Source organism: Callospermophilus lateralis, chromosome 6 (genome assembly GCF_048772815.1).
Source record: "Callospermophilus lateralis isolate mCalLat2 chromosome 6, mCalLat2.hap1, whole genome shotgun sequence".
NCBI classification, from domain to species: Eukaryota; Metazoa; Chordata; class Mammalia; order Rodentia; family Sciuridae; genus Callospermophilus; species Callospermophilus lateralis.
In genome coordinates, this window is record NC_135310.1 from 132117647 (window position 1) to 132143209 (window position 25563).

Consider the following 25563-nt stretch of genomic DNA (forward strand, 5'->3'; position numbering starts at 1 on the left):
CACCCCACCATCCTGTCCCCCATGCCAACCTGTCCAATCCAGTGAACCCCCATCTCATCCTACCCCCTTTATTTTCACTTTCTTAACAATACTTAGTATTGTCAAGGTCTCCCTTCTTTGATAACATTATAAATTAGAAGGAGTATCACCACTATGCAAAGGTTTATTGGTGGGGCTGGGGTTGTGGTTCAGTGACACAGTGCTGGCCTCGAATGTTCGAGGCCTTGGGTTCAATCCTCAGCACCACATAAAAAAAAAATAAGTAAAATAAAGGTATTGTGTCCAAATACAACTAAAAATTAAATATTTTAAAAAAGGTTTATTGGCCATTTATTCTTTTCCCTTGAACAGATGCATCTGTTCATATACTTTACTCATTTTCCTTCTCTTTTTGTTTTTACTTGTCAAAGTATTTTGTCTTTTTTTGTTATTGTTGTTTCAATTAGTTATACATGACAGCAGAATGCATTTCGACTCATTGTACACAAATGGAGCACAACTTTTCATTTTTCTGATTATGCATGATGCAGAGTCACATCATTTGTGCAATCATACATGTACATAGGGTAATAGCATCTGTCTCATTCTACCATCCTTCACAGTTCCATACCCCCTCCCCTCCTCTCACTCCCCTCTGCCCAATCCCAAATTCCTCCATTCTTTCCTTGCCCCCTGAACCTCATTATTGATTAGCATCCACATATCAGAGAAAATATTTGGCCTTTGGTTTTTTGAGATTGGCTTATTTCACATAACAAGATGTATACTCCAGGTCCACCATTTACCTGTAAATGCCATAATTTCATTCTTCTTTAAGACTGAGTAATATACCATTGTGTGTATATATATCACAATTTCTTTATCCATTCATCTAGGACCTGAAAGATGATCAATTATGCCTGGATAGGCCAAAGCCAGGAGAAACTCTGGTGGAGGTCCATAGGGGTCCTGACATGCAAATCCACAAATCCGTAGTCTGACTATAGGGGTAAAGACTAATCGAACTGTCTAGTAGCTGATTCCCTCTGAAGTTTTCCTCAGGATAGCTGGTGCTCTCACAGAAAATAAAATAAAATAAAATAAAATAAAATAAAATAAAATAAAATAAAAAGATCTTTTAAGGAAATTCATCTGGTCTTATTTGTTAAAAATACCTTCCCAGTTCTCCTTTAGCATTCAAATAATTTGAGGTATTTTTTCATGTAGAAATTGTTTGATTTTTAATTTTATTTGTCAAGTTTCTGTTCTCACCATTAAAAGGCTCCGGTGTCACTCCAGGAAAACTGGGTTGACTGGACTGCGCAAAATAACCACACAAGAGACACAAATACCTTTTTCTTTGGGGTCGCTGTGATGGCTCCTCTGACCTTAAGGGTCTGCAGGAAGAAAGAGAGAGAGAGAGAGAGAGAGAGAGAGAGAGAGAACACGCGGGCACGAGCGTGTGCACACGCGTGTACATAAAACACACACACACACAAATGCATGTGCGCTAACCCCTTTTATTGAGGAGAAGCTATTCAAATGAGGTAAGGGGTCAGGTTTCAGGGGGCTGAATCCAGCTTCATGATGTCCGCTGTCAGCAGGTTGACTGACATCTAGGTAGGCCACACCCAAGGGCACAGTAAGGGAAGGGGACACATACAAGGCACTTCCACGGGACATTTTATCCTAAACAGGGCAAGGGGTAATATTACAAAGGAACAGGTGAGCATAGCCCTACCCATGGGGCTGTAGGAAGACACGCCAAGTAGGAAGACAGTCACTGGAACCCTAGAAGAGCGGGGCAGTCTAACAGCATGGGTGCCAGATGCCGCATCGCCCAGCAGGGGAGTTAACTCAGTCACATGCGAGATTGGTCTCCACATTTATGTAATCAAATCAATCAATTTGTGGCTTCTGGATTGGAGTAACATTTAGAAAGAAATTTTTTAAAGTCAATCAGGTTGGGCTGGGATGGTAGTCAGGGGTAGAGCACTTGCCTAGCATGTGGGAGGCACTGGGTTCAATCCTTAGCACCATATAAAAATAAATAAATAAATAAATAAAATAAAGGTATTGTGTCATCTACAACTAAAAAAAAAAATAATAAAAAAAAAAAAAATCAAGGGCTGGGGATGTGGCTCAAGTGGTAGCGTGCTCGCCTGGCATGCATGCGGCCCGGGGTTCGATCCTCAGCACCACATACAAACATAAGATGTTGTGTCTGCCGAAAACTAAAAAATAAATATTAAAAAAAAAAAAAAATCAATCAGAAAGCAAGCTCAGTGGCGCACATCTGTAATCCCAGTGGCTCAGGAGGCTGAGGCAGGAGGATTTCGAGTTCAAAATCCAGCCTTAGCAATAGCGAGGTACTATGCAACTCAATGAGACCCCATCTCTAAATAAAATACTCTCTCTCTCTCTCTCTCTCTCTATATATATATATATATATATATATATATATTATATATTATAAATATATTGTCTAAATAAAATAAAATACTATATATGTAATATATATGTATATATACACACATATATTATATATATTACATATATATATTACATATATATGGTAGATGGACACAATACCTTAATTTTGTTTATTTTTATGTGGTTCCTGAATGGAACCCAGTGAGTACCACATGCATGCTTGGCCAGCCTCTACCACTGAGCCATGACCCCAGCCGGCTGGGTTGATTTTTTTTTTTTAAGATATTTTATTTTATTTTTAGTTGTAGTTGGACACAATACCTTTATTTTATTTATTTATTTTTATGTGGTGCTGAGGATCGAACTCAGGCCTTGTACATGCTAGGCAAGTGCTCTACCACTGAGACACAGCCCCAGCCCACTGAGTTAATTTTTTAAATTGAAACTTTTTTTTTTTTTTTAAGTTTTTTGAATTGATCTAAAATATATTTTGGTGTAACAAGTGAGATGTGATTTTTTTTTTCCTATCAAACAGCTTGTTAATAATTCCAAGATCATTTACTGAATGTACAGCACCAATCTGCAATTTTTTTCTTTCTCTTATACTAAACTCTTATTGACATTGTGGTCTATGTCTCAATTTCTTATTGTGTTCCATCAATCTGTTGGCTATTTTTTACATCATGTGTTGTACCTTGTGTTTTTCCTATTTTTTCCAGACTAACTCTGAAAAGTATCTCTTGGCTAAGGGTAGATAAGAGGAGATAAGAGGAAGTAGAAATATTTTCTGTCTCATGGAGTCCTATTCAGTTTGCTGCTTGGAAGATGGATCCAAAAGAGGGTGTCAACAGTGTCAAATGCCTGTGAGGTGTCAAAATGGAGATTGTCAAAAATTCCCTGGATTTAGCCAATACAACAGAAATCACTAGTTTCCTTAGGCAATGTAGATTGAGGAAAGTTAGCAAATAGAAAACTACTTTAAAACATTTTATTAATCCATACATATTATTTATAGGGCCTGTAGATCAAAGAGTTTAGTCAATGTTCTGTAAAAAAGGGAAATTTTGAAGATTTCTGAATAAGAAGTGAAAGAATGAAAAAAGCACTATAGTTTTTAAGGATGATTATCTCCTTGGAGGTGATACATAAATGGATTGGAGAAAAAGACTACAAAGAGACAAGTACCTGAAAGGGTTGCATTCATCTGGCTACAAATTCCTTTCAAAAACATTTGCAAACTGATACATTGTTTCAATGATATAGGTCAGGGTATAGTAACAAAAATTAAAATGAACAGGCAAGTTGAGCAATAGAACAAATCATAATTGAATTAAATCTATAGGGTGAAAGGAAGATAGTAATCATTTAAGAAAGGGGACTAATAGTGATTACGGAATATAAATCTTCCCTTTCCTTTACTCCCACACCATCCCACTAATCTATTTTGTTCTTAAATTATTTACTTCCAGATCATCTGCCTCCAGAAGTTATGAGGGGCTAAGATAATGAAGCCAGAATTAGACAGGCAGTCAGTGTAGATAGGTAAATTGAGTCAGATTGGATCAAGGAGGCCAATTTTGAAAGGATGTTGGAGACTATCTCCTGAGGGATTAAAATGTTAATTCCTTCAGAGCCCTTCCTCTACCCTAATCAAGAACCTGCCCCAGCTCCAACCAGTTGCCAAGGTAACCTGTCCCAGGAATTTCCCCTCTACAGGGAGCTATAAGGTTGTTAATGTTTACTTGGCTACTCCATCCTGCCCTTCCCCCTTCCGCCCACCGTTTCCCACCTTTTGGCCCTCCTACCTAGCATTCCTGAGCCTAGTCACCTATATGGGAAGGAGAAAGATAAGTGGGGAAAGGCACGAAAACAAAGGAAACCTAGGACATATAAAAAGGGCAGAACACCTCACTTATTAGGATACCAGGATACCAGCTAAGGGGCCCCTTCTTCCTTCTGGACAGAAGTCTACCTTACCCCTTTTTAAATAAACCCTGCTTCATATGCTTGCCTCAGTGTGCTTCTTTAATGCTCAAACTTCAACATGTGGGGAAGCAGGACTACACAATCAATCCTAAAAAACAAAGTCAATCTCCAGGCCTGTGTCCCTAAAATAAGGATATGATAGGTAGCCTTATCTACCATCATATCTTTTGTATTTATACACTGTTTTGACATTTTATTACTTCTTTTCAGAGTAAATCAGAGTAGAAATACACTTAATTTCTCCAAATTTCAATTGTGACCCAATTTCAAACCAGGATAAAACTTTGATGTGGCCTGGCATTTTACTGAAATGCTCTAAGGTGATTTACACTTGAGGTTTCAACACTGGGTACTCAAGAGTATGATTCAGAGGGAAAGGTAGGCTTGGGGTTGGCTAGTCCATCCAATGCCTGGATTTCTTGCCCCATAGGTTAAGAGGACCAGAGTGGAATCCCTTTAAGTGATGTTTGGGAAGGAGAAGCTCCTCTTGCTCAGATAAAAGAACAATACTAAGAAAATCCCAAAGGAAAGTAGGAAATACCAACTCAGGGATGGGGGGGGCAATGTAAGAGTAGGGTGTCTGCTGGATAAGAGAATGGATTTTCGCAACTAATAAGACCCCTACAATCACAGGATTTTCAATGTTTCTCTACAGAAAGAGATGAGCATTTTTTAGGTTCTATTCAATACAACAACCCAATGCACTGGATATTTTATTATAATTTCAATGAAAATAATGGATCAACATCCTCTTAGTTCAAAATAAAACAAAGTCTACCTCCTTGTGAGGATATAGTTATCATTCCTATTCCGGAGGAGAAGAAACTGAGGCTTAGATCGGCAAACCAATCTGACTGGAAAGTAGAAGAAATGCACTGGTCTGTTTCTGACCTATAGAAATATTACTGTGTGACAATTAAACATTTCTTTTTCTAAGAATCCTGAGTGCTTGGGTGTGTTACTAAAGTGTCTCACTTACCAGGTGGGTCTCATCTGATATTCCCATCCTCTGGGCCTCATGGGAAGCCCGAAGTCTGAGCTTCCCATTACCTACACAAAGCCATCTTTCTTTTACAGGGGCTGAGGCCTGGGCACCAAAAGGAAACCCAACAAAAGACTAGGGGTCCAAACAGGGCGGCCTCAGAAGCTTGGATGTAGGCCCGGACCCGGCTGGCAGGGGATATTCTGTCACCGCTGCGCACAGCAGACACCACCTGCTCGGGTGACCGATCTTGGAGGTTCCAGTTCTGGCGCGTTCCACTCAAGGGCAGGTGGCTGGGCCTCTCAGTCGTTTGCAGAAGGAAACAGCCAAGCCCCGAGGCCACGGAATCTGGCGGGGAGCTGGAGGCGCGGGCTAAGCCCCGCCTGCAGGGCCGCCTCTTCCGCTCGCGCCGGGGTGGGGCAGACGCGGCAGCCTGGATCCGTTCGGACGCGGCCACGTTGACTTACGCGCCCAGCGCACCTGGCCCTGAGAACCTGGACACCGGCTCCCGCTTCCTGCCCCCCCCCGCCCCCCAGCTTATAAAGCTTTGTGGGACGGTAGTATTCCTACGCTCACTCTGCGGAGCACAACCGCTCAAGGAAAGGCCTGGCCATCCCGAGACTCCAGCGCGCGGGCACGTCTGGAATCTGGGCTCGAGAGGCGCCGCCCTCGGTCCGTCCAGCTAGCCTCTCCGCGCCGCCTAGGAGCAAAGAACCAGAGAGAGCACAGGAGAGTGGGGCTCCGCGCAGAGCTCGGCGCCCGGGCCCATGCCCGTGCGCCCCCGCGGGCCCCCGCTATGGCCTCCGGGAGCGTGGCAGAGTGCCTACAGCAAGAGACCACTTGCCCCGTGTGTCTGCAATACTTCGTCGAGCCCATGATGCTCGATTGTGGCCACAACATCTGTTGCGCGTGCCTTGCCCGCTGCTGGGGCGCAGCGGAGACTAACGTGTCGTGCCCGCAGTGCCGAGAGACCTTCCCGCAGCGGCACATGCGGCCCAACCGGCATCTAGCCAACGTGACCCAGTTGGTGAAGCAGCTGCGCACCGAGCGACCGTCAGGGCCCGGAGGCGAGATGGGCGTGTGTGAAAAGCATCGCGAGCCCCTGAAGCTGTACTGCGAGGAGGACCAGATGCCGATTTGCGTAGTGTGCGACCGCTCCCGGGAGCATCGCGGCCACAGCGTGCTACCGCTCGAGGAGGCGGTGGAGGGCTTCAAGGTGAGGGTCCGGCGCGAAGAGTCGGGAGGGGTAGGAGCGCGAATCGGACAAAGGGAGGGGAGAGTCAAAGGGGCTTCCCTTTTTCCGCCCAGAAAATGGCTGAGCCGGACGTGTGGTTCACAGCCGTCATTTCCTCTCCGTCCCCTATAGAGCCTCTGCACTCAGATTTGGGAAGAAAACCTGTAGCTGGCGAGGAAAACAGAAGTCTCCCAACCCCCACACTCCTTTCCCTGTAAGCTTGTCTCACCCACACATTGTGCATAAAGATGGCCTGTGACGGCCTTCTCTTGACAGTATAAAAGATGTGCGTAAAAACACGTACACATCGACAAGCTTATGAGACACTCGTATTCCCACCGGCTCCACGATAATATCAGACAAAACACATTTGGACGTTGACTGTGTACATGAAGCAGTGCCCATTCCGTGATTTACGAGTATTTCTCCAGCACTTCACTTTAACCCTTCTGTTCTAGAAGCTCATGGAAAAGAACAGAGTTCTTTACTGCTTGAGTAAATCATTTAGCCACTCAGACTCAGGAGATAACAGTTATTGTGAAGATTAAGTGAAATGTGACTTTAAAACCCTTTGTGAACTGTTGAACATACATTGGACAGCTAAACTAACATGGAAATAAAGTATAACATGAAATAGTTCTAGGTGACATTTAATGAATACGTGAGTTTTGTGTTTTTTGTACTTTGAGGACTTCAGGGATATATACACAATTATGTCCCTGTTTAAATGTGAGTGCATTCATGTATAATTAATCTTGTAACATTTGTGGAACTTCCAGTTATATCATTTCACTCACTCATGGTAATTCCTAGTATGTTGGGAAGACGTTGTTTACCTATGTCACCCATTAAGAAAATAAGAGAAGTCATTTTCTCTGTGCCTGTGTGGAAAAGCTATAGAACTTTAAACTCCTTCCCAGTCTAGTTACCTTTCCACAAAGCCATGCAGCATCCTTCCAGGGGCTGGTGGGTAACTCAGTGTTTAAGAAACACAAATTGCCAAAAGATAGTTTTGGTGGCCACCTGAGCTTTAGGCTTTTCTCTGGTGCATGGCAGTATAGCCTGAGGACAGGCTTTAAGCAGGGACTTGGCATCAAGATTGTGTGTTCCATTTGTGATAAGAAAAGTAGCCAGGCTTATACTAAAGTCTGCAAACTCTTTTGCTTTCTTTAGGAACAAATCCAAAACCAACTGGACCATCTAAAAAGAGTAAAGGACTTAAAGAAGAGACGCCGGGCACAGGGGGAGCAGGCACGAGCTGAACTCTTGGTAAGGGTTGTTGGAATTCTTAGATATCACTTCTGCCAAGAGATGTTACTCTTTCTTGACAATGCCTCAGTTCTGAATTTTTCACTCTGCTTTCTTGCTTCAGTCTCTGAAGGTCTTGAAAAGTGGCTAATGTGCTAATTCTGATAGGAGAATTTGGGAGTTTTGTTTTAAAAAATCAAAAAAATATAGAGACTTTTATAACATACACTTGTATATCCACTGCCCAACCTTTTAAATTTCTTTTTTTAAACATTTTTTTAGTTGTCTGTAGATCTTTTTTTTTTTCTTCTTCTTGTTTTGTATCTTGGGATTTTTTAAAGACCTTTATATTATTTATTTATATGTGGTGCTGAGACTTGAACCCAGTGCCTCACACATGCTAGGCAAGTACTCTACCACTGAGCTACAACCTCAGCCATTTAAATTTATTTTTTAACAACAAATGAAATAAGTCTGTACCCTTTAAAGGTATCTACATCTAAAAAGCAAATTTCTAGACTAGTAGTGTCTAAGCTAATCTTATGTGAAATTTTTTTAGTCCTGATCTGGATATGGTAAAGAACTTCTGGCTAGGAAACTCATTCCTTTGGTGTCCTTAGATCCCACTACGTGCACGTCCCACAGTCCACTGAGACTTCAGCTCCCCTTGGATGAAATATCTCAGTGAAACCGAGTAGACTGAAATGATTATAATGTCTTCTTTAGGAAGATTGTCAAAAGTGAGAGACAACCTTTCTCTGAGAATCAGAGTGCCTGAACATATTTAGTGACTCTGACACTAGCCAATTTTTTTAGATGGATAGGGTGCAACCACCTCTTTTGGCCTTAGTTTCCCCATCAATGAAATGGGTCAGTTGTACTAGACTTGTGATTTTCCAGCAAGGCTAGTACTGTCCTTTCCCTACAATGGTGTGTGTGGGTATTTCTTTGTGACTGAGGATTAGAGTAATTGGAAAGAGTAAGGCAGGGATGGTAAATGTCTTAACAATGCAAGAAACAGTCCCATGCTAGGCAGAATTATTCCTTCTAATGGCACCTCCTTTGAGAAATACTAAATTATATGATCTTTAAGGTTTCATTCTGCTTTGATTTACTGTTTTTAAGATTTATTGTATGGTTTATGTCTTTGAAAGACTTATCCAGCTGAAAAGAGTTATAAGCTTATGAAAAGGATTTATAAACCCAGGTATGTACATATTACTAAGTTGCACAGTGAGTATATGCTTAAGAAGGGTGGTTAGAGGAATGGTTGTTGGAGGAATGTTCTTGGGGAACAGCTGAATTTAGAACAGGTATTTGTAGACTTTACATAAAGAACCAAATAGTAAATATTTTTAGTTACTTGGACTATGTCACAATTATCACCTCTGCCATTTTATCTCAAAAGCAGCCATATCAGATACATAAGTGATTGGCTGTGGCTGGATTCTAATAAAACATTACTTGATTCCTTTAAAGCCATTTGCTAACCCCTGACTTAGAACAAAATGATAATAGTGTCCTGACAGTGGGACATGGGAGTAGAGAAGGAAGGATAGATAAGCTGTGACAAACAAGTTAGCCACAGGAGGGAACCAGGGAAAACCTCAGTACTTCCCCAAACCCTGTGAGACAGGGCAGTTTGTGAACACCCTGAAAACCAAATATAGAAGACATGGATTATGAAGAGCCCAAGGAAATTGTGTTTGTTTCAAACTGTACCACACAGGACACATATCTGATTGTGTCATTTCTCTGTGTGACAATCTTTTATGGCTCTCAATTGCAACAAATTCCTTACTCCTTAGCCTGGTATGTTCTCGTCTCCTCTTAACTTTTCTGCTTTCATTCCTCAGCACTTCTGTATTCCAGACAGACAGAACCATTGGCCTTGTCTCCCTACTTCTTTGCCTGTGCTACTTCTTCTGCCTAGAAAACTCTCCTCTTACTCATTTGGTGAATTCCTGTGTGAACACTGATTCTGTGAAGACTGTGTTACCTCCTTCCACGGCAGCCTGTTACTCTGTCTTTACCCATCCATGACTCTGTGTAGCACATGAGAGCAGGAACTGTGTTTTAATAACCACTAGGATAACTCAGTTCCTTGCCATTATGGTAAAGACCATAAATATGACTAAGTGAACACAGTGAAATAATGAATAAATTTTAGTATCTTTGGATAAACTGACTTGGGGTGAGTCACCAGGGGAGAATTGTGAAAAGAGCTCTAGAAATGAGCCTTTTCTCTTCACTGCCCTTGTCTATCATCTGCACAGAGCCTAACCCAGATGGAAAGGGAGAAGATTGTTTGGGAGTTTGAGCAACTGTATCACTCCTTGAAGGAGCATGAGTATCGCCTTCTGGCCCGCCTTGAGGAACTAGACTTGGCCATCTATAACAGTATCAATGGTGCCATCACCCAGTTCTCTTGCAACATCTCCCACCTCAGCAGCCTGATTGCCCAGCTAGAAGAGAAGCAGCAGCAGCCCACCAGGGAGCTCCTGCAGGTAAGGCATGAAGAATCCTGCTACGATACCTCCAATAAAAATAGCCTCTTTTTTCCTTTGCCAAGTAGTATCCAGGACCTCCTGTTTCCTGGTTAACTGCAGGAGTTGCACAGGGGCCAAACTCTGTACTGAGTATGTTGGAAGAGAAACATACACCAGAAGCTGTGGTTGACACAACTTGGATTATCAGTTACATTGTCTCAGAAAAGGCAAAGGGAAGACCTGGTGCCCTGGCCTGCCCTGATAAATGTTCTGATCATGGGCAAAGTTCTTCATATCTTTGGGTCTTAGTGACTTCAATAAGAGGGGCTTGGATCACATGCCATTTTGGAGAGTGCCTCATTCCATTATCCTATAATTTTAACGTATTTATGTATATTACCATAGCTATAAAATAGCAAGCACTTGAGCAGGAGTTGGGTAGTCCTGTGATTTTACTGTGTTAATGTAGTGAGAGAGCTGCAGTACATCTAGCCAGGTAAGACTGCAGGCAATGAGCTATTGCCCATGTGTTTGCTCATTCAGTGCATACTAATTGTCTGCTGTGGATCAGGCACTGCTCTAAGCACTGGGATTAAGTGGTGAGTAAGCTTCCCTGAGTTATATTCCAGTGTGGAAGCTAGATAATAAGTGAATAATTATTACAGTTGTTGACAAAGGCCATAAAAAGGGATGATGAGATAGACCAAGTATCAGCAAATATTTAAGATAATTGGAAAAAGAATATACTTTGCAATAGGTGAAATTATATGAAATCCAGATTCAGTGACCATACATTTTTAATTGACACACAGCCATGCTTATTCAGGTATGTATCCTCTATCATTGCTTTTTCATTATAACAGCAGTGTTGAGTAGTGGTGACAGACTGAATGGCTCACAGAGACTGAAAGACTTACAAAGCCTAAAATATTTACTATGAGCCTTTAAGAAAAAATTTATTGACTCTCACTTTAAAATAATAAGAAAAAAAGAAAAGCTTAATTCTTAACATACATTGCTATTTAATTGTCAGGCAAAGTTTGCAAAGAGGACAGTTGACCAGAGAGGCAGAATGTAATCAGGAAGAAAGACTGTTTTGGGAAGGAGGGAGTGGACAACAGGGTCCAATGCATTTGATGTCAGATAATATCAGAGCTGATATCCATTTGGTTTAAAATATGACTGCCATTGATGACCTTATGTAGAAATGCCCAAGTGGAATAATTTTGGGCCAGAGTTAAATGGTGAATGGAGTGGGGTGAATGGAGACTATGAGAGAGTAGGTGACTATTTAAAAAATGACAATGAAAGAAAAACTTAGAGATGAAGTAGATTTGGGGGGCTTTATCTGGAGGAGATGCTTAAAGAAACCAGTTAAACTTATTTTCAAAGTCTGTGTGGGGAGGAAGTCTGTTGTAAGGATCCAGATGTGAAGGAAGATGTCGAAGCTATGATGGGTTTCAGGATAGTGTGCTGTCCCTGAGAAAGCAGGGGGAATGGGAATTAAAGCATATGTTCAGAAGTTAGTTTCAGAAGGTCCTCTCTTGCATGGGAAGAAATTATTATTTCAAAATATGGGAAAGCCAGTTGGTCCATGAGACATAGGATAATTTATAATAGAATGATTTAAACCAGTCATTTATAGTAGAACCATTCTGCCCTGTTGTGATTTTCTTTTGTGCTTTTGTGTCAGATCTGGTGCAAACACTGAGAAAGAAGTTAGGCCTAAGATAATTGGAGTTTTTTTTTGTTTTTTTTTTGTTTTTTTTCTTTTAAGAAATGTTTGTAAAATATACAGAATATAAATTTCACTATTTGTGTAACTCTGTGGCACAAAATAGCATTCAGTAAATTTACAATGTTGTACAGTTGTCAATAACTATCTAGATCCAGAACATTTTCATCATTCCAAAAAGAAACCACATATAATTAAGCAGTCATTCCTTTTCCCTTCTGCCTCCAACCCCTTGCTGCATGCATTTATCTATTCTGGATATTTTATATAAGTAAAATCACATAATAGCCTTTAGCTTCTTTCACTTGTCATAATTTTTTCAAGTTTATATCTATATTGTAGTACATATTCAATATTTTATTTCTTTCTATAGCTGAATGATATTCCATTGCATGGATATATACTGTATTTTGTTTACTCATCATTTAATGAACATTTGGGTTGTATCCACATTGTAGACTAGTGAATATTGTGAATAATGGTTCTGGGAACATGAAATGTATATAAAGTAATTCATAAATTGTGTCATCCTTGTGCAGGAACCATGCTAATCTTTGCTATGTTATTTCAGTTTTTCTATATCTGCTGTTGAAGCAGACACCATACTCAAAATTTTAAAACTTTTTTTTTTTTTTAAGCAGAAGGTTTTTATGAGAATATTTTTGAATATACAGATAATGAAACCAAAGCTGGATGATAAGGAAAGTGGAAAAAGAAAGAGGGATCATGGACCTAATGATTGATGATGACAATCAAGTGTGTTTATGATGGATTTCTGTAGAAAACAAGCCGAAGTTATAAGAATAGGAAAAGAAGTTAACATACAGAAATCAGCAGCCTCCATATGCGTATATAACAACCACTAGAAAATATATTATGTATTGAAAGAGGACACCATTTCCCATAGCAAAAAGAGAAAGAAAATAGATAAAGTACTTGGAAATACACTGAGAAAATCTATATAAAAACCTATGTAGAAGGAAACACCTCTCAAAAACACAAAATAGAAGTGAAGAAATAAAAAGATATTCTTCATAAGACATCTCAGCATCAAGTTGTCAGTTCTAAAGTTTTTTATAAGTTTAATGCAATTTCAATAAAAAGACCAACAAGGTTTTTCTCTGAATTTAGAAAGATTCTGGGATACACTGAGCAGAGCAGCAGGTACTAGCCCTATTAGATATTAAAGTATAATACAAAGGTCTGTAAAATTAAAGTAGTTGGTATAGCATAAGAGAAAAAAAGTCACAGGCATTGTACCTTGAGAGCTTGTTTGGAGGTTCTAGCAGGGGAGCGCAGCTACTCGTATACCCTTGACCGAAGAACGGTCCTCCTCTATCGGGGAAGGTCGTCCTCTTCGACCGGGCGCGCGCAGCTTCGGGAGGGACGCACCTGGAGCGGTGAGGGAGGAAGGGGATACCCGCCTAGCCAGCCAGATCAGCCGAATCAACCCTGGCGATCAATGGGGTGACAGATGTCGCAGCCAGATCGCCCTCACATCCAAGTCACAGGCTTTGTAACCAGTCAGAAGTCAGTGTCAGATTCAAAGAAAATGTCTGCAACAAATAGTACCAAAGCTCCAATATAAAAAGAACTTATTAAAATTGAGGTGGGGGCGGGGAATCAAAATTTTCTAGGAAAATGGACAGAAGTTGGCCCATGAACATATGGGAAAAAATACTCAACTGCATTTATAATAAGAAAATGCACATTGGGGCTGGGGCTATAGCTCAATTGGTAGAGTACTTGTCTTGCAAGCACAAGGCCCTGAGTTCAATCCCCAGCACAAAAAAAAAAAAAGGAAAAGAAAATGCACATTAAAATGCTAAGATACCCCTTACCAGTTAGTATAGAAATATATATAGATTTTTTTTTTTTGGAGACAGGGTCTCGCTAAATTGCTTAGAGCCTTGGTAAGTTGCTGAGACTGGCCTTGGCCTTGAACTTGCAATCTTCCTACCTCAGCCTCCCAAGCTGCTGGAATTACAAGATGTGCGCCACCACACCTGGCAACGATATAGTTTTAGCATAATATGCTATTGGCAAATATGTGGGAGAGACATATTATTGGTGGAAATGCAAAATCATGAAATCATTTTAGAGGAAAATTTGGCAATATTTAACAAACCACATACACACATACACAAGCAGTTAAACTTTATCTAAAAATCTGTGCTAGAAACTTACCTTGAAGATATACCTAAGTATGAAAATATATTTGAAAATATACAGCAAGAATACTTGCTGCAGCAATGTGTGTAAATGCAAAATATTGGATATAGTCTGTCTTCTAAACTTAGAGGATTTTTTAGTCAATTATGAATATATACACAGCAAAATGCTATGCAACTGTAAAAAAGCATAAGAATGATACTTGTGAACTAAAAAGCCAGGACATATTGGTAAGTGAAAAAATAAAAATGTAAAACATAGAGTATGTTGCTTTTTGTGAAAGAAAGGAAGAGGGATTGGAAAGTACATGTGTATGCTATTTTTGCAGAGGAATCTGAAAGGATAACTAGACACTAATAGAGATGGAGAGATGAGATGGGAGGGGACAGAGAATGGAGTAAAAAGGACTTTCTTGTCAAGTCTCAGAGACTTTTTGAGCACCAAAATAAATAAGAACAGTAATATATTATAGCACATTGAATAAAATAATCTGTGAGTCCACGCTAATAATAAATAGGAAGGGCAATTTTTTTCTAATAGAATGTCAACTAAACATAGAAGGAATTTTGAAGTTAAAAAATGACCTTTTGGCAACGATCATAGTAAAAATTAATAAGACTTATCAGTGAATGCTAACTCTAAGGGGAAAAGTTTGATGAGAATGAAAAGTATTTTATAGATACTTATTAATTGCAAGAGGAAAAAACAGTAACTGTACAATGATCAAAATCAGTTTTGCCACTGGGCATGCTGGTGCTTATCTGTAGTCCCAGTGACTTAGGAGGCTGAAACAGGAGAATCACAATTTCAAGGCCAGCCTCAGCAACTTAGTGAGACACTGTCTCAAAATAAAAAGTGTCCCTGGGTTCAATTGCTAGTACTGGGAGAAAAAAAAAAAAAAAATCAGTATTGCCAGTGAGAGACAAGCAAATATCTACTCTCGAAGGATATAACATACCCTAGTTAAAGATTGTATAACTGGAATTAATCATGAGGGAAATGTCTTAAACTGAAATGGAGGGACATTCTATAGAATAACTAGTTTACATCAAATAATGGTAATGTGAAAGGTAAGTCAGTTGTGAGAATCTTTTCCAGTTAAATACACATCAATTGTAATTAAGTGCAATGAATGATCCTGGATTACATGGAATGGGGGTAGGGGTGTTGGAGCTGTAAAGAACATTATTGCAATAATTGATTAAATTAGCCTATGACTGTGGATAAAAATAAATGTATCAACATTCAATTTCCTGAATTTTATAACAGTGCTATAGTTATTTTAAAAAGTAGTTGTTCTTAGGAACTACACATGAAAGAATAAAGGGATAGAATATAAACAGTTACCTCAAGTGGTTCTGAAGATGTATATGTCATAAATATATTATATGTGAGAAGAGAAAGGTTAAATAATTATGTGAATAGTTAAAGATTGGCAAACATGGTAAAAGACTGTGGAAGAGTACTTTGCACTGCCAACTATTCTATGTATTTGAAACTAATTCACAATAAAAAGAAAGCAAGGCAGACGGGTATAAGTTATTGACATCCAAGAATAGAATGACAGAGTTAATACATCTCAGTTTCTGCCTGATTTTTAGATCCTTGAAACTGAGTTATGTTCCAATGATTCTTTTCTCTGGCTTTTCCCAGGAAGACCAGCCCATAGTTGGGTTTTTAATGAACATTCGTGAAAGAAAACTGAAATTATAAATAGCTTCTCATAGTATCCTTTTCCTTTCTCTTATAGGACATCGGGGATACATTAAGCAGGTATAGTTTTCTCTCCCCCTAGTATTAAATCAAGCACAAGAAGACTGTCTCACTCACATTTGTAAATCCTGAAAGGAGCCCAGGGCCCAAGATGGACATCTTCCTGAATTGCTACCTATCTTTGAAGAGTCACCGGTGTGCTAAGAACTAGATTAACCACAACTGTTCTCTGTAAAGCTTGGGAATTATTGGCAAATTGTGGAGGTGGGGTAAGACAGAGGTTCACATTTGAGAGTGTTGGTGTTTGTGGGTGTGAGGACACTTCCATGGAGAGGTTGGGAACTTACAGGAGTTGGACATCACAAGGACACATTATGGCTGTTACTTAATATGAATTTTAGAATTTATTTATCATTCTCTTTCTCTCTCTTGCTATAATGGGGGAAATTGGGCCTAAAGAAAGTGTAATGAGCCTAGAGGTATAAAATTACTGATGAACCACTTGAATTTTGACTTTTCTCATTATTTCTCTATAATACTACCAAATGGAAATGAGGAGGCCTGGGGATGTAGCTCAGTGGTGTAATACCTGCTTGGCATGCACAAGTCCCCAGCACCAAGAGGAATATGAGGAAGAGCTTCCTGGGGACATGACCAAAAAGGAAGGGAGAACTTAAAGAGGGCAAGAAACCAGGGCAGAGTTTTATTTGTAGGATTGATGGTAAGAGCAAATCTAATAGGCCTCAGGAAGCTAACATTTACAAAACTTTGAAGTTAATTTTAAAATCCTAAATGGTGAAAATCTTCCAGTGGAAACTCTATGGGAAGCTACTATTGAGGAGATTGAGAAGGGTTCCATAGAAGGGGTAGGTTGACTAGGAGGACTATGGTTATAGAAACATATTGATAGGAATATGGTTGTTGAGGGCCCTCAGGATGGTGATAAGTTGGAACTTATACCAGTCCCAGACAGATGTTCCAAGAAAATATTGCCTCTATCTGGTACTTTTTGATAATAACCAGTTCTGACCCATCATAAGGGCCTAGATCGCACAGACCTAGTAGTATGTCATACTAAGGACTGGGTTTAGTTGTATGAAATAGGGTATCCAAAATTCCATTGGCTTAAGGCTTCAACATAATTTTAAAAATATGTTGCCATATAAGAAATGTGCAGGTAGGTAGCCTGAGGGCTGGTAGAGTGGCTCCAGTGATCCTCATAAATTCTGATTTCTTCCCATTTGCTGTTATATCATCTCTGAAGTATGGTCTTCATATTGACCAAGTAGCTGCTAGAATGCCAGCCAAGAGAAAGAAAATCACATTTCTTTTTAAGCAAATTTGTTTTCAAAATATGAGATACTTCATCTCTCATTGGCCACCTCAGTTACAAAGTCATATCCATCTGTGAGGGAGACTGGCCACCCATGAGCCATTAAATTTAGAAAAAAGGAGAAGAGGCATTAGGTGGGCAACTAACAGTCTTTGCCATAGACTTCCTTTTAGATGTGAGAAAATTGGGTGTTGTCCTCCATATAATGTCTGTCTGTCTAAGGATGTTATTTCTCCTGTATTTGGGAACCTGCAGATTATGGATAGTTGCCCACTGTAAATATCAAGGACTTCATCATGGAATCTACACCTTTGATAGTCAGCTTTGTAATGCATTTAGTTCAGTAAACCTTTTTGAAGACTTGCTAATTGTGAACTAGGTTATTCTCAGAAAATGAAAGTGGGTAAGATTATCTCCCTTGTTTTGGTTTAGAGGATTATAGCTTTAAGAGAAGACATAAAAAGCTACAGTAGCTGTTTCTAAAGACTGCCTATGTTGAACGGTTTGATTCAGGATCTGTTCTGGCCCATGATAGGCTATATAACTGGGGAGGGATTCACATGTGTTTTTTAAATTTAGGGCTGAAAGAATCAGGATCCCTGAACCTTGGATCACACCTCCAGATCTGCAAGAGAAAATCCACATTTTTGCCCAAAAATGTCTATTCTTAACGGAGAGTCTGAAGCAATTCACAGGTAATGTGAGAAGAAGGGTCATGAGAGGAATAATTTATACTATTATAATCTATGTATTGCCTAAAAGGTTATATTTTTCTCAGAAAACCAAATAGTGGGGGCTGGGGATATAGCTCAGTTGGTAGAGAGCTTGCCTCACATGAACAAGACCCTGGGTTCATCCCTAGCACCGCAAAAAAAAAAAAAAGAAAAGAAAGAAAACCAAATAGTGGGATGCAAACTGAATATCTTCTCCTTTTCTCTCCTCAGAAAAAATGCAGTCAGATATGGAGAAAATCCAAGGTAAATTTACCTATTATATACTGGACTTTTGATGATGGAATTTCACAAGAGGAAGAGCATCTGAACTTATAATGTGGGAAAATAAGATGGTTGATGTCTAATATTTTACATCTTCCTTTTAGTCTTAAATTTTTCATTTAATAGTCTCTTGTTTTCATTTGAAGTCGGTTAACTATATCTAATCAGTTCTCAGTCTATATGGAAGAGAAAAATAGGCAACTTAAAATGTAATCCAGAATTGAATTGATTATTTAAAAAAAATTTTTTTAATTAGGAAAAAGAATGAACATACACTATCCATTTCACATGAGCCAGTATTTGTAATTGTAATTGACTGATTTCTTATAGCTGTAGACACAGAGACCCACTAGGCCAGGAGGAATGAGCAGCACTGACTGAGATAGCACCAAGGAAGTGATTTTTGAGCCAGCATTCAGGACTACTAAGGTTGTGGGCCCACTTATGTCACTTATTGTTTACAATGTTGCTGAGCATGGTAGCACTTGTCTAAAATGTCAGGGACTTGGGAGACTGAAGCTAGAGGATCTCAAATTCTAGGCTAGCCTCTGCAACTATGTGAGACCCTGTCTCAAATAAAAAAGGCTGGGGATGTACTTCAATGATAGAGCACCTGAGTTCAATCCCTAGTATTCTAAATCTAAGATTTTCTGCTCATGAACCATTTTGGCCAAATGCTGAATATTAAAATTTTTAGGCAGTCTGGTAGAGTCAGAAATTCTTACAAGTAGGTAGACTCTTATTTATTAAAAAATACTAACCCCCATAATCTTTGATAATCTCATATCATGTATGCTGAATCCTTATTGCATCTTAGCTATATATTTATTTGGGGCCTCTAGCAATATAGATTTAGGACATGTCTTTCACAAGCAAGACAGCTAGGGAGAAACTCCATAATACAGTGGATGGTTTAGACATAGCTTTTCTTGATGTGGTTCTTATTAATGTCTCTGGTTCTTTTTCTACTTAAAAGGCTCAATAAGAACATATGTGAAAATGACTAGACAACTTTAAAATACCATATAAGGGAATGGTCTTGTTTGCCCCACAGTAGTAGTCACTTGAGCCACTCAGCCCCTACAGCACAAACGGCTTATGAAAGTAAGGAGTTGTGTATGACTTGGGATTTGAACTGTGTTTTGCTCTACAGAGCTAGCCAGCTTACTTCAGGGTGGAATTCTTGCTTGGTTCAATTTGATTTCATATTCTACCAGTCTTAGGCAAGTGGTTTTCCTTCTACCAAAGATTCTCAATCCCCCTTCTCTTAACATCTTTAGCTAGATGATGGAGTCATACATTGTATGAGGAAATCTGCATGGCTGACAACAGGAGTTCTGAGATTTTTAGTAGAGTGCACTAATCAAAGTATTCCTTGGAAATACTCAAATGGCTTTCATAACAACTTCTCTGTTTGTTTTTTCAGAATTGCGAGAGGCTCAGTTATATTCAGGTAGGTGATATATACAGGAGAAAGGAATAAAAATTCTGTGAATTTTACTATTGTGAATGATTTGTTGGAGAATTAACGTAATTTGAATTCTTTAGGTTACGTATGTAAACATGGCATATAACAACAATCCACTGTATTTCTGCGTGATTACAGTTATCTTTGCAACCTGAGGTGCTTCAGAGCTAAAACCATTGGTGGTGGGGTGGGGTGGGGTGGGGTCAATTTCAGGTGATAAGAAGGATCATAGAGTGTCAACTGCAGTTTCCCAAACTAGAACACTTTTGTGCATCACTATAGTGCACTGTTCTGCCTCCCCAGCCTCAGGGGCAACATGTTGTTTGCAATAAGCAGAGTGATTGAGCTCAACTGTTAACTCTAGTGCTAGAGACAGTCTAGGAATCTTGGTCATTCCATCACTACTTATGGGAAAAGATTGAAACTTCCCTTCCCCTTGACAATCACCTTTATCCTATAGTTAGAGAAGCTGAATGGAATCTTCTTCATGAAGAGAAGGATTCTACATATAAAAAGATCTTCTTTGGTGCTGCACTGATTGTGAGCCATATTTGGTTCTTTAAATAAATATTAACTGAATCCTTTTATACCATACAGTTTAACATTGTGTACTTTAAAAGAAACAAAAGAGTATGAGACACTAACTGCCCTGTCCTTGTAGTTTACATTGTCTGGTTGAAGACATGAGGTATACTCATGACATACGAAAGAGGTGGGCACAAGACTGGGTATATAGCTCAGTGGTAGAGCAGGTAGCTGGGTGAGGCCTTGGGTTAAATACTTAGCACCCAAAAGGGAAAGACAGGTGGATATTGTCTATTGTGAACAGATTGAAGAACCAAGGGTTCTGGTCACTCTACTGGTGTCCTGTCATGAACCTTTGTTGGGAGTCACTTAGTCTGACTGTGTTTTGATTTCTGAGAGGTAATGTTTGGGAATCCTTCTCATAAACAAGACGTGAAGAGCGAATGAGAGACTATATCAGTGCTTTTGAAGCAAGAAGGTACCATATGGTGCAAGAGGCAGTAGTGCTAAATAACAGAAGAGATGACATGAATTATACAGTTTTAGATTTAAAAGCAAGAAGAGTACTGTGTGGGCTGGTTAAGAAAAACTGGGGAGCTAGGCACAATAGCACATGCTTGTAATCCCAGCTACTCAGATGAGGCTAAGGCAGGAGGATCAAAAATTCCAGGCCAGGCTGGGCAACTTAAGAACCTGTCTTAAAAAAATTAAAAATGCTGGGAATGTAGCTCAGTGATCGAGACCCTGGTTCAATTCCCAGTACCATAAATAAATAAGTAAATAAGAAAAACTGAGGAAGATATGGGCCTTAGAAGAAAATAGAATGAATGATTCAGATGAACAGAGTAAAGACCTAATGGAATGAATAAGAGTGAATGGGAAGGTAGGCAAATTGGTCCAGATTCCTCAGTTCCTTACCAACAGTTCCAAATTCTTTGAAAGCCAAAGTTTTGTTACCCCCCTCCCCTACATTGTTTTGCAGCTAATTAATTAAGGTACCAAAATCTGAATTTATGTGAGACTCTTTAGAGCTTTTATCCTATATCATGTGAACATTTGTATGTTTCACAGCAGATATGTTAATATTTGATTATAGGGTGTGTGCGAGACCTTAACTGTTGTAATCTGAATTCTTTGGAACTTTTGGCCCCTATAGCTTTCAAATTAAGTGATTGTGAAAATATAAAAAAACCTCGAATTTGGTAAATAATGGATGTTGTGGCTTAGGATGTAAAAGAAAGGGAATGGGGCAGAGTGCAGTGGCACATACCTGTAATCCCAGCTGCTTAGGAGGCTGAGGCAGGAGGATTGCTAGTTCAAAGCCAACCTCAGTATAAAAGCAAGGTGCTAAGCAACTCAGTGAGACTCTTGTCTCTAAATAAAATACAAAGTAGGGCTGGGGATGTGGCTCAGTAGTTGAGTACCCCTGAGTTCATTTCCCAGTACCAAAAAAAAAATTGGGAATGGGGGTAAAATTTTAGTATTTCACTATATCATCATTATAGAAGGCAACCACCTAATCCAACAGTAGTTTTTGAAATGTGAATTTTAAGATGTATTTCATAAGATGAATGTAACCTCTTAGTACAGAGCTCTTATTCTATACCCAGGGAGATAGAAGAAAGGCTAGGTGTTCTTGAGTGGGCTCTCCTAGACTTCAGGCTGACTCTCCCCTTTGTGTTTCTGCAGTGGACGTGACTCTGGATCCAGATACAGCTTACCCCAGCCTGATCCTTTCTGATAATCTGCGGCAAGTGCGATATAGTTACCTCCAACAGGATTTGCCTGACAACCCTGAGCGGTTCAATCTTTTTCCCTGTGTCTTGGGCTCTCCATGTTTCATCGCTGGGAGACATTATTGGGAGGTAGAGGTGGGAGATAAAGCCAAGTGGACCATAGGTGTCTGTGAAGACTCTGTATGCAGAAAAGGTGGAGTAACCTCAGCCCCCCAGAATGGATTCTGGGCAGTGTCATTGTGGTATGGGAAAGAATACTGGGCACTTACGTCCCCAATGACTGCCCTTCCCCTGCGGACCCCTCTCCAGCGGGTAGGGATTTTCTTGGACTATGATGCTGGTGAGGTCTCCTTCTACAATGTGACAGAGAGGTGTCACACCTTTACTTTCTCTCATGCTACCTTCTGTGGGCCTGTCCGGCCCTACTTCAGTCTGAGTTACTCGGGAGGGAAGAGCGCAGCTCCTCTGATCATCTGCCCCATGAGTGGGATCGATGGGTTTTCTGGCCACGTTGGGAGTCATGGTCATTCCATGGAGACATCCCCTTGAAGTGGTGAACACAGACTAAAAGGGCTGTTGGCTATAATTATACCCCAGGCACAAGGCATCTTGTTGCCTTGCTGATTCCTGTCTGTCACAGCTGGGTACCATTTTCAATGCCCTTGCAGAGGCAGACAGGATGTCCATGTTATCTACTATCCTTTTCCTTCCCCTGCAAATTGTGAGATGTAACAAGAAGTATCAATATTTCCCAAAAAATAAAAACCAGATGTCCTTCTCCAGTGTTTCACATTTTTTGGTTTTACATAGAAACCAGATAAACAGCAAATAATAATCCTTGAATTTGGAGAGCCACTCAAGTTACTTACACCATCTTGGCTTAGCCTGGCTTCCTCTGGCTCAGCCCACATAATAACCATGGGAATTTACTGCCATTTCTTGACTAGGGATCCTTTCTGAGAACCTAGAATGGAACTGCAAGACCCTGTTAGCATGGCTTCCTTTATTCCAATTTTTTCTTGGAAAAGTACGTCTACCCTTGATTTTCAGTCTGCCAGTTTTTTACTAACAAGGGTCTATGTGTGTTTCTGTTAGTTACAGTATTTTACAATAATGGTGAAAAATGGTCCCACCTCTACCATGAGAGGATATTCTAATCAGTGTTTCTGCCTCTAAATCTTTTCTGGGGCTTTATTTGTTCCCTTCATACTAATGACAAGTGTCTCCTAGTGCTGGGTGCACATCATTTTAGGTCACCATCTACTATTTCTAGATCCTCTCCCAGGCACATCTATGGACTGGTGGTCAGTTAAACACTATCTCTGGAAGAATTCTAGTATTCCAGAGATTTGTTGCCTTTTTACCTCCTTTTCTCTATCTCCTCTGGGGGATGGGGAAATTCACCTTCATAATGTGTGTATCATCAAGGGGCAACTCCATCCCAAATGGCCACTGGATCTTGAGACATTCTGGAATCAGAAGGCTAAGGCGGGTGGGTTACTTTGAGCAAGCCCCATGGTGGTTCTTGGTCTTACTTCTCTTTGGGAATATGCTCCTCTGTTTTAAAAATAAAGTAAATGTGGATGTTTACATTGCTGTTGTGTTGTGGGTCTTGGTCAGATTGGGTTCACACATGGAGCAAGTAGGGTGTCAACTTCCACTATGGTTTCAGAATCCTGTTCTGGCCAATGTTTTTCTTACATCTGGGTGATAAAACTAGTTTCTTAGTGCCCTGACACTGACTCTAATGGTGCTGAGAAAGTAATGTTAGGGCCAGGCACTATGGTGCATGGCCATAATCCCAGCAGCTTGGGAAGCTGAGAAGTTCAAAGCCAGCCTCAGCAATTTAGTAAAGCCCTGAACAACTCACTGAGACTCTGTCTCAAAATAAAATATAATAAAAGGGCTGGGGATGTGGTTTAGTGGTTGAGCCCCTCTATGTTCAATCCCCTGTACCAAAAAAAAAAAAAAAAAGTAATGTTGGATATTCCTGGCTTGGAATATGTCAGAAGGCCCAAATTTTGCTTCCTAACAGAACCACCATCCCAAACCCTTGGGGTACCTAGTCACCATGAACTGAGGAAGAAATATGAGGCAGAGAGGCTCTATTTCCAGGAATTTGATCTTCTACTTCTGAACATGGCTTCTGAAGACAAGATTCTGTTAGCTATATATCCTTTCATTGACGTTTGATTGCTATCATGAATTGTTGATAATGTGTCATTTATTTATTCATCAGGCTTTATGAGAAATAATTCAGAGATTACAGAAAAGGGATTCCATGAGGCTAGATCAGCTTTTACCATTTTATTCTGAGATATAAATGCATAGAATAACAGATACATGCATATAAATTATGACTCACAGAGCAATGCTTGGAACATAGTGTGAAGAGTAACAGACTTAACACAACAACCTCATGAAGTGTGTATTGTTGCCCTTATTTTACAGATAAAGAAACCGAAACAGGGTAAATGACTTACCCTAGGTGTATAGCTAGGAAGCAGCAGAGCCAGGATTCAAACTGAGATGGAACACATGACCACATACCTCAGATTCTTACACATAGTATATATACATAGATTATGCTTTTTACATGGGAAAGGCAGAGCAGAGACTGGACACCTTGACGTGCCAGTTCATCAACCTGAGACGCCTGCCTATGACTATTTACTGTAGACTTGAGGTTCTGTAACTGGAAAATGGAGTCAAGACTTTCATTCAAAAAATCACATTCCACTTTCACTTAGTCCCTTGGAGCAGGAAGGAAGAATAAAGATACCTTGTACGTTTTCAATGAAATATGCCCTTGAAATGGACTCCTGGTTTTTACTGTCCCAGTGATGAGGCTATGGACATATCTATAAGGGTAAATCTTAATGCTGGGTGAAAAAAAGTCTTCAAAGACTATATACTTATGATACCCTTCTTAAATGAACAAAAAAATCATGGTTATTTTTATGAAGTGTGGGGAAGGAAGGAAAAGAAGAGGATATTGGTTGATAATGTGTTATTAGCTTCTAATTTGGGGGTGTGTGTTTATAGGTATTTAATTTTTGTTTTTAAATGCTAGTTTGGGGATAAATAAACTTGTAAATGATTCTAATTTTACTCATCTGCAGAAAAATAAGAAACCTTTGAATTAATTGAGTGAGGATATGGGCCACTAAAGACAAACATGGGACTCAATAGGATTCTTCTGGCTCCTCTTTATTTCTTTCTTTGGAACATCTAAATTTTTTAATTGGGGTTACAACAACTTCTTTTTACTAATGGAGGAGAATTTTGTATGTGTGTGTTTATATGCATGTGCACACACACTTGGGTCTTGAGCTGCTCTTATTTTTCCTGGTACAGCCCAGGATGCAGAGAAGAGCACCTTTCCCAAGAGCGGATGAGGCCCAGAAGAGATGTTTAGAAACTAAGGAACCTGAGTATGCTTCCTATCCTCTACCATGTACATTTAAGAGAAGATGAGAGATTATGTCAAAATTGCCTACCACTTAAAGGCACACTATGAAATTAAGAGCAAATT

At 39.8% G+C, this 25563-nt stretch overlaps 1 protein-coding gene and 1 non-coding gene across 2 annotated transcripts; one reads left to right on the plus strand and one right to left on the minus strand.

The window, feature by feature from the left end:
• Nucleotides 1–5818: 5818 nt before the first annotated feature.
• On the plus strand, nucleotides 5819–23618 carry Trim27 (tripartite motif containing 27). Its single transcript, XM_076859094.1, has 8 exons — nucleotides 5819–6596; nucleotides 7788–7883; nucleotides 10139–10369; nucleotides 16009–16031; nucleotides 17884–17999; nucleotides 18249–18281; nucleotides 19726–19752; nucleotides 21982–23618. The coding sequence occupies exons 1-8, from the start codon at nucleotides 6177–6179 to the stop codon at nucleotides 22575–22577; spliced, it is 1542 nt and encodes a 513-aa protein (XP_076715209.1). The 5' UTR covers nucleotides 5819–6176; the 3' UTR covers nucleotides 22578–23618.
• LOC143402741 (U6 spliceosomal RNA) lies at nucleotides 12580–12683 on the minus strand. Its single transcript, XR_013091794.1, has one exon. It is a non-coding gene; the product is annotated as a U6 spliceosomal RNA (small nuclear RNA).
• Nucleotides 23619–25563: the final 1945 nt, after the last annotated feature.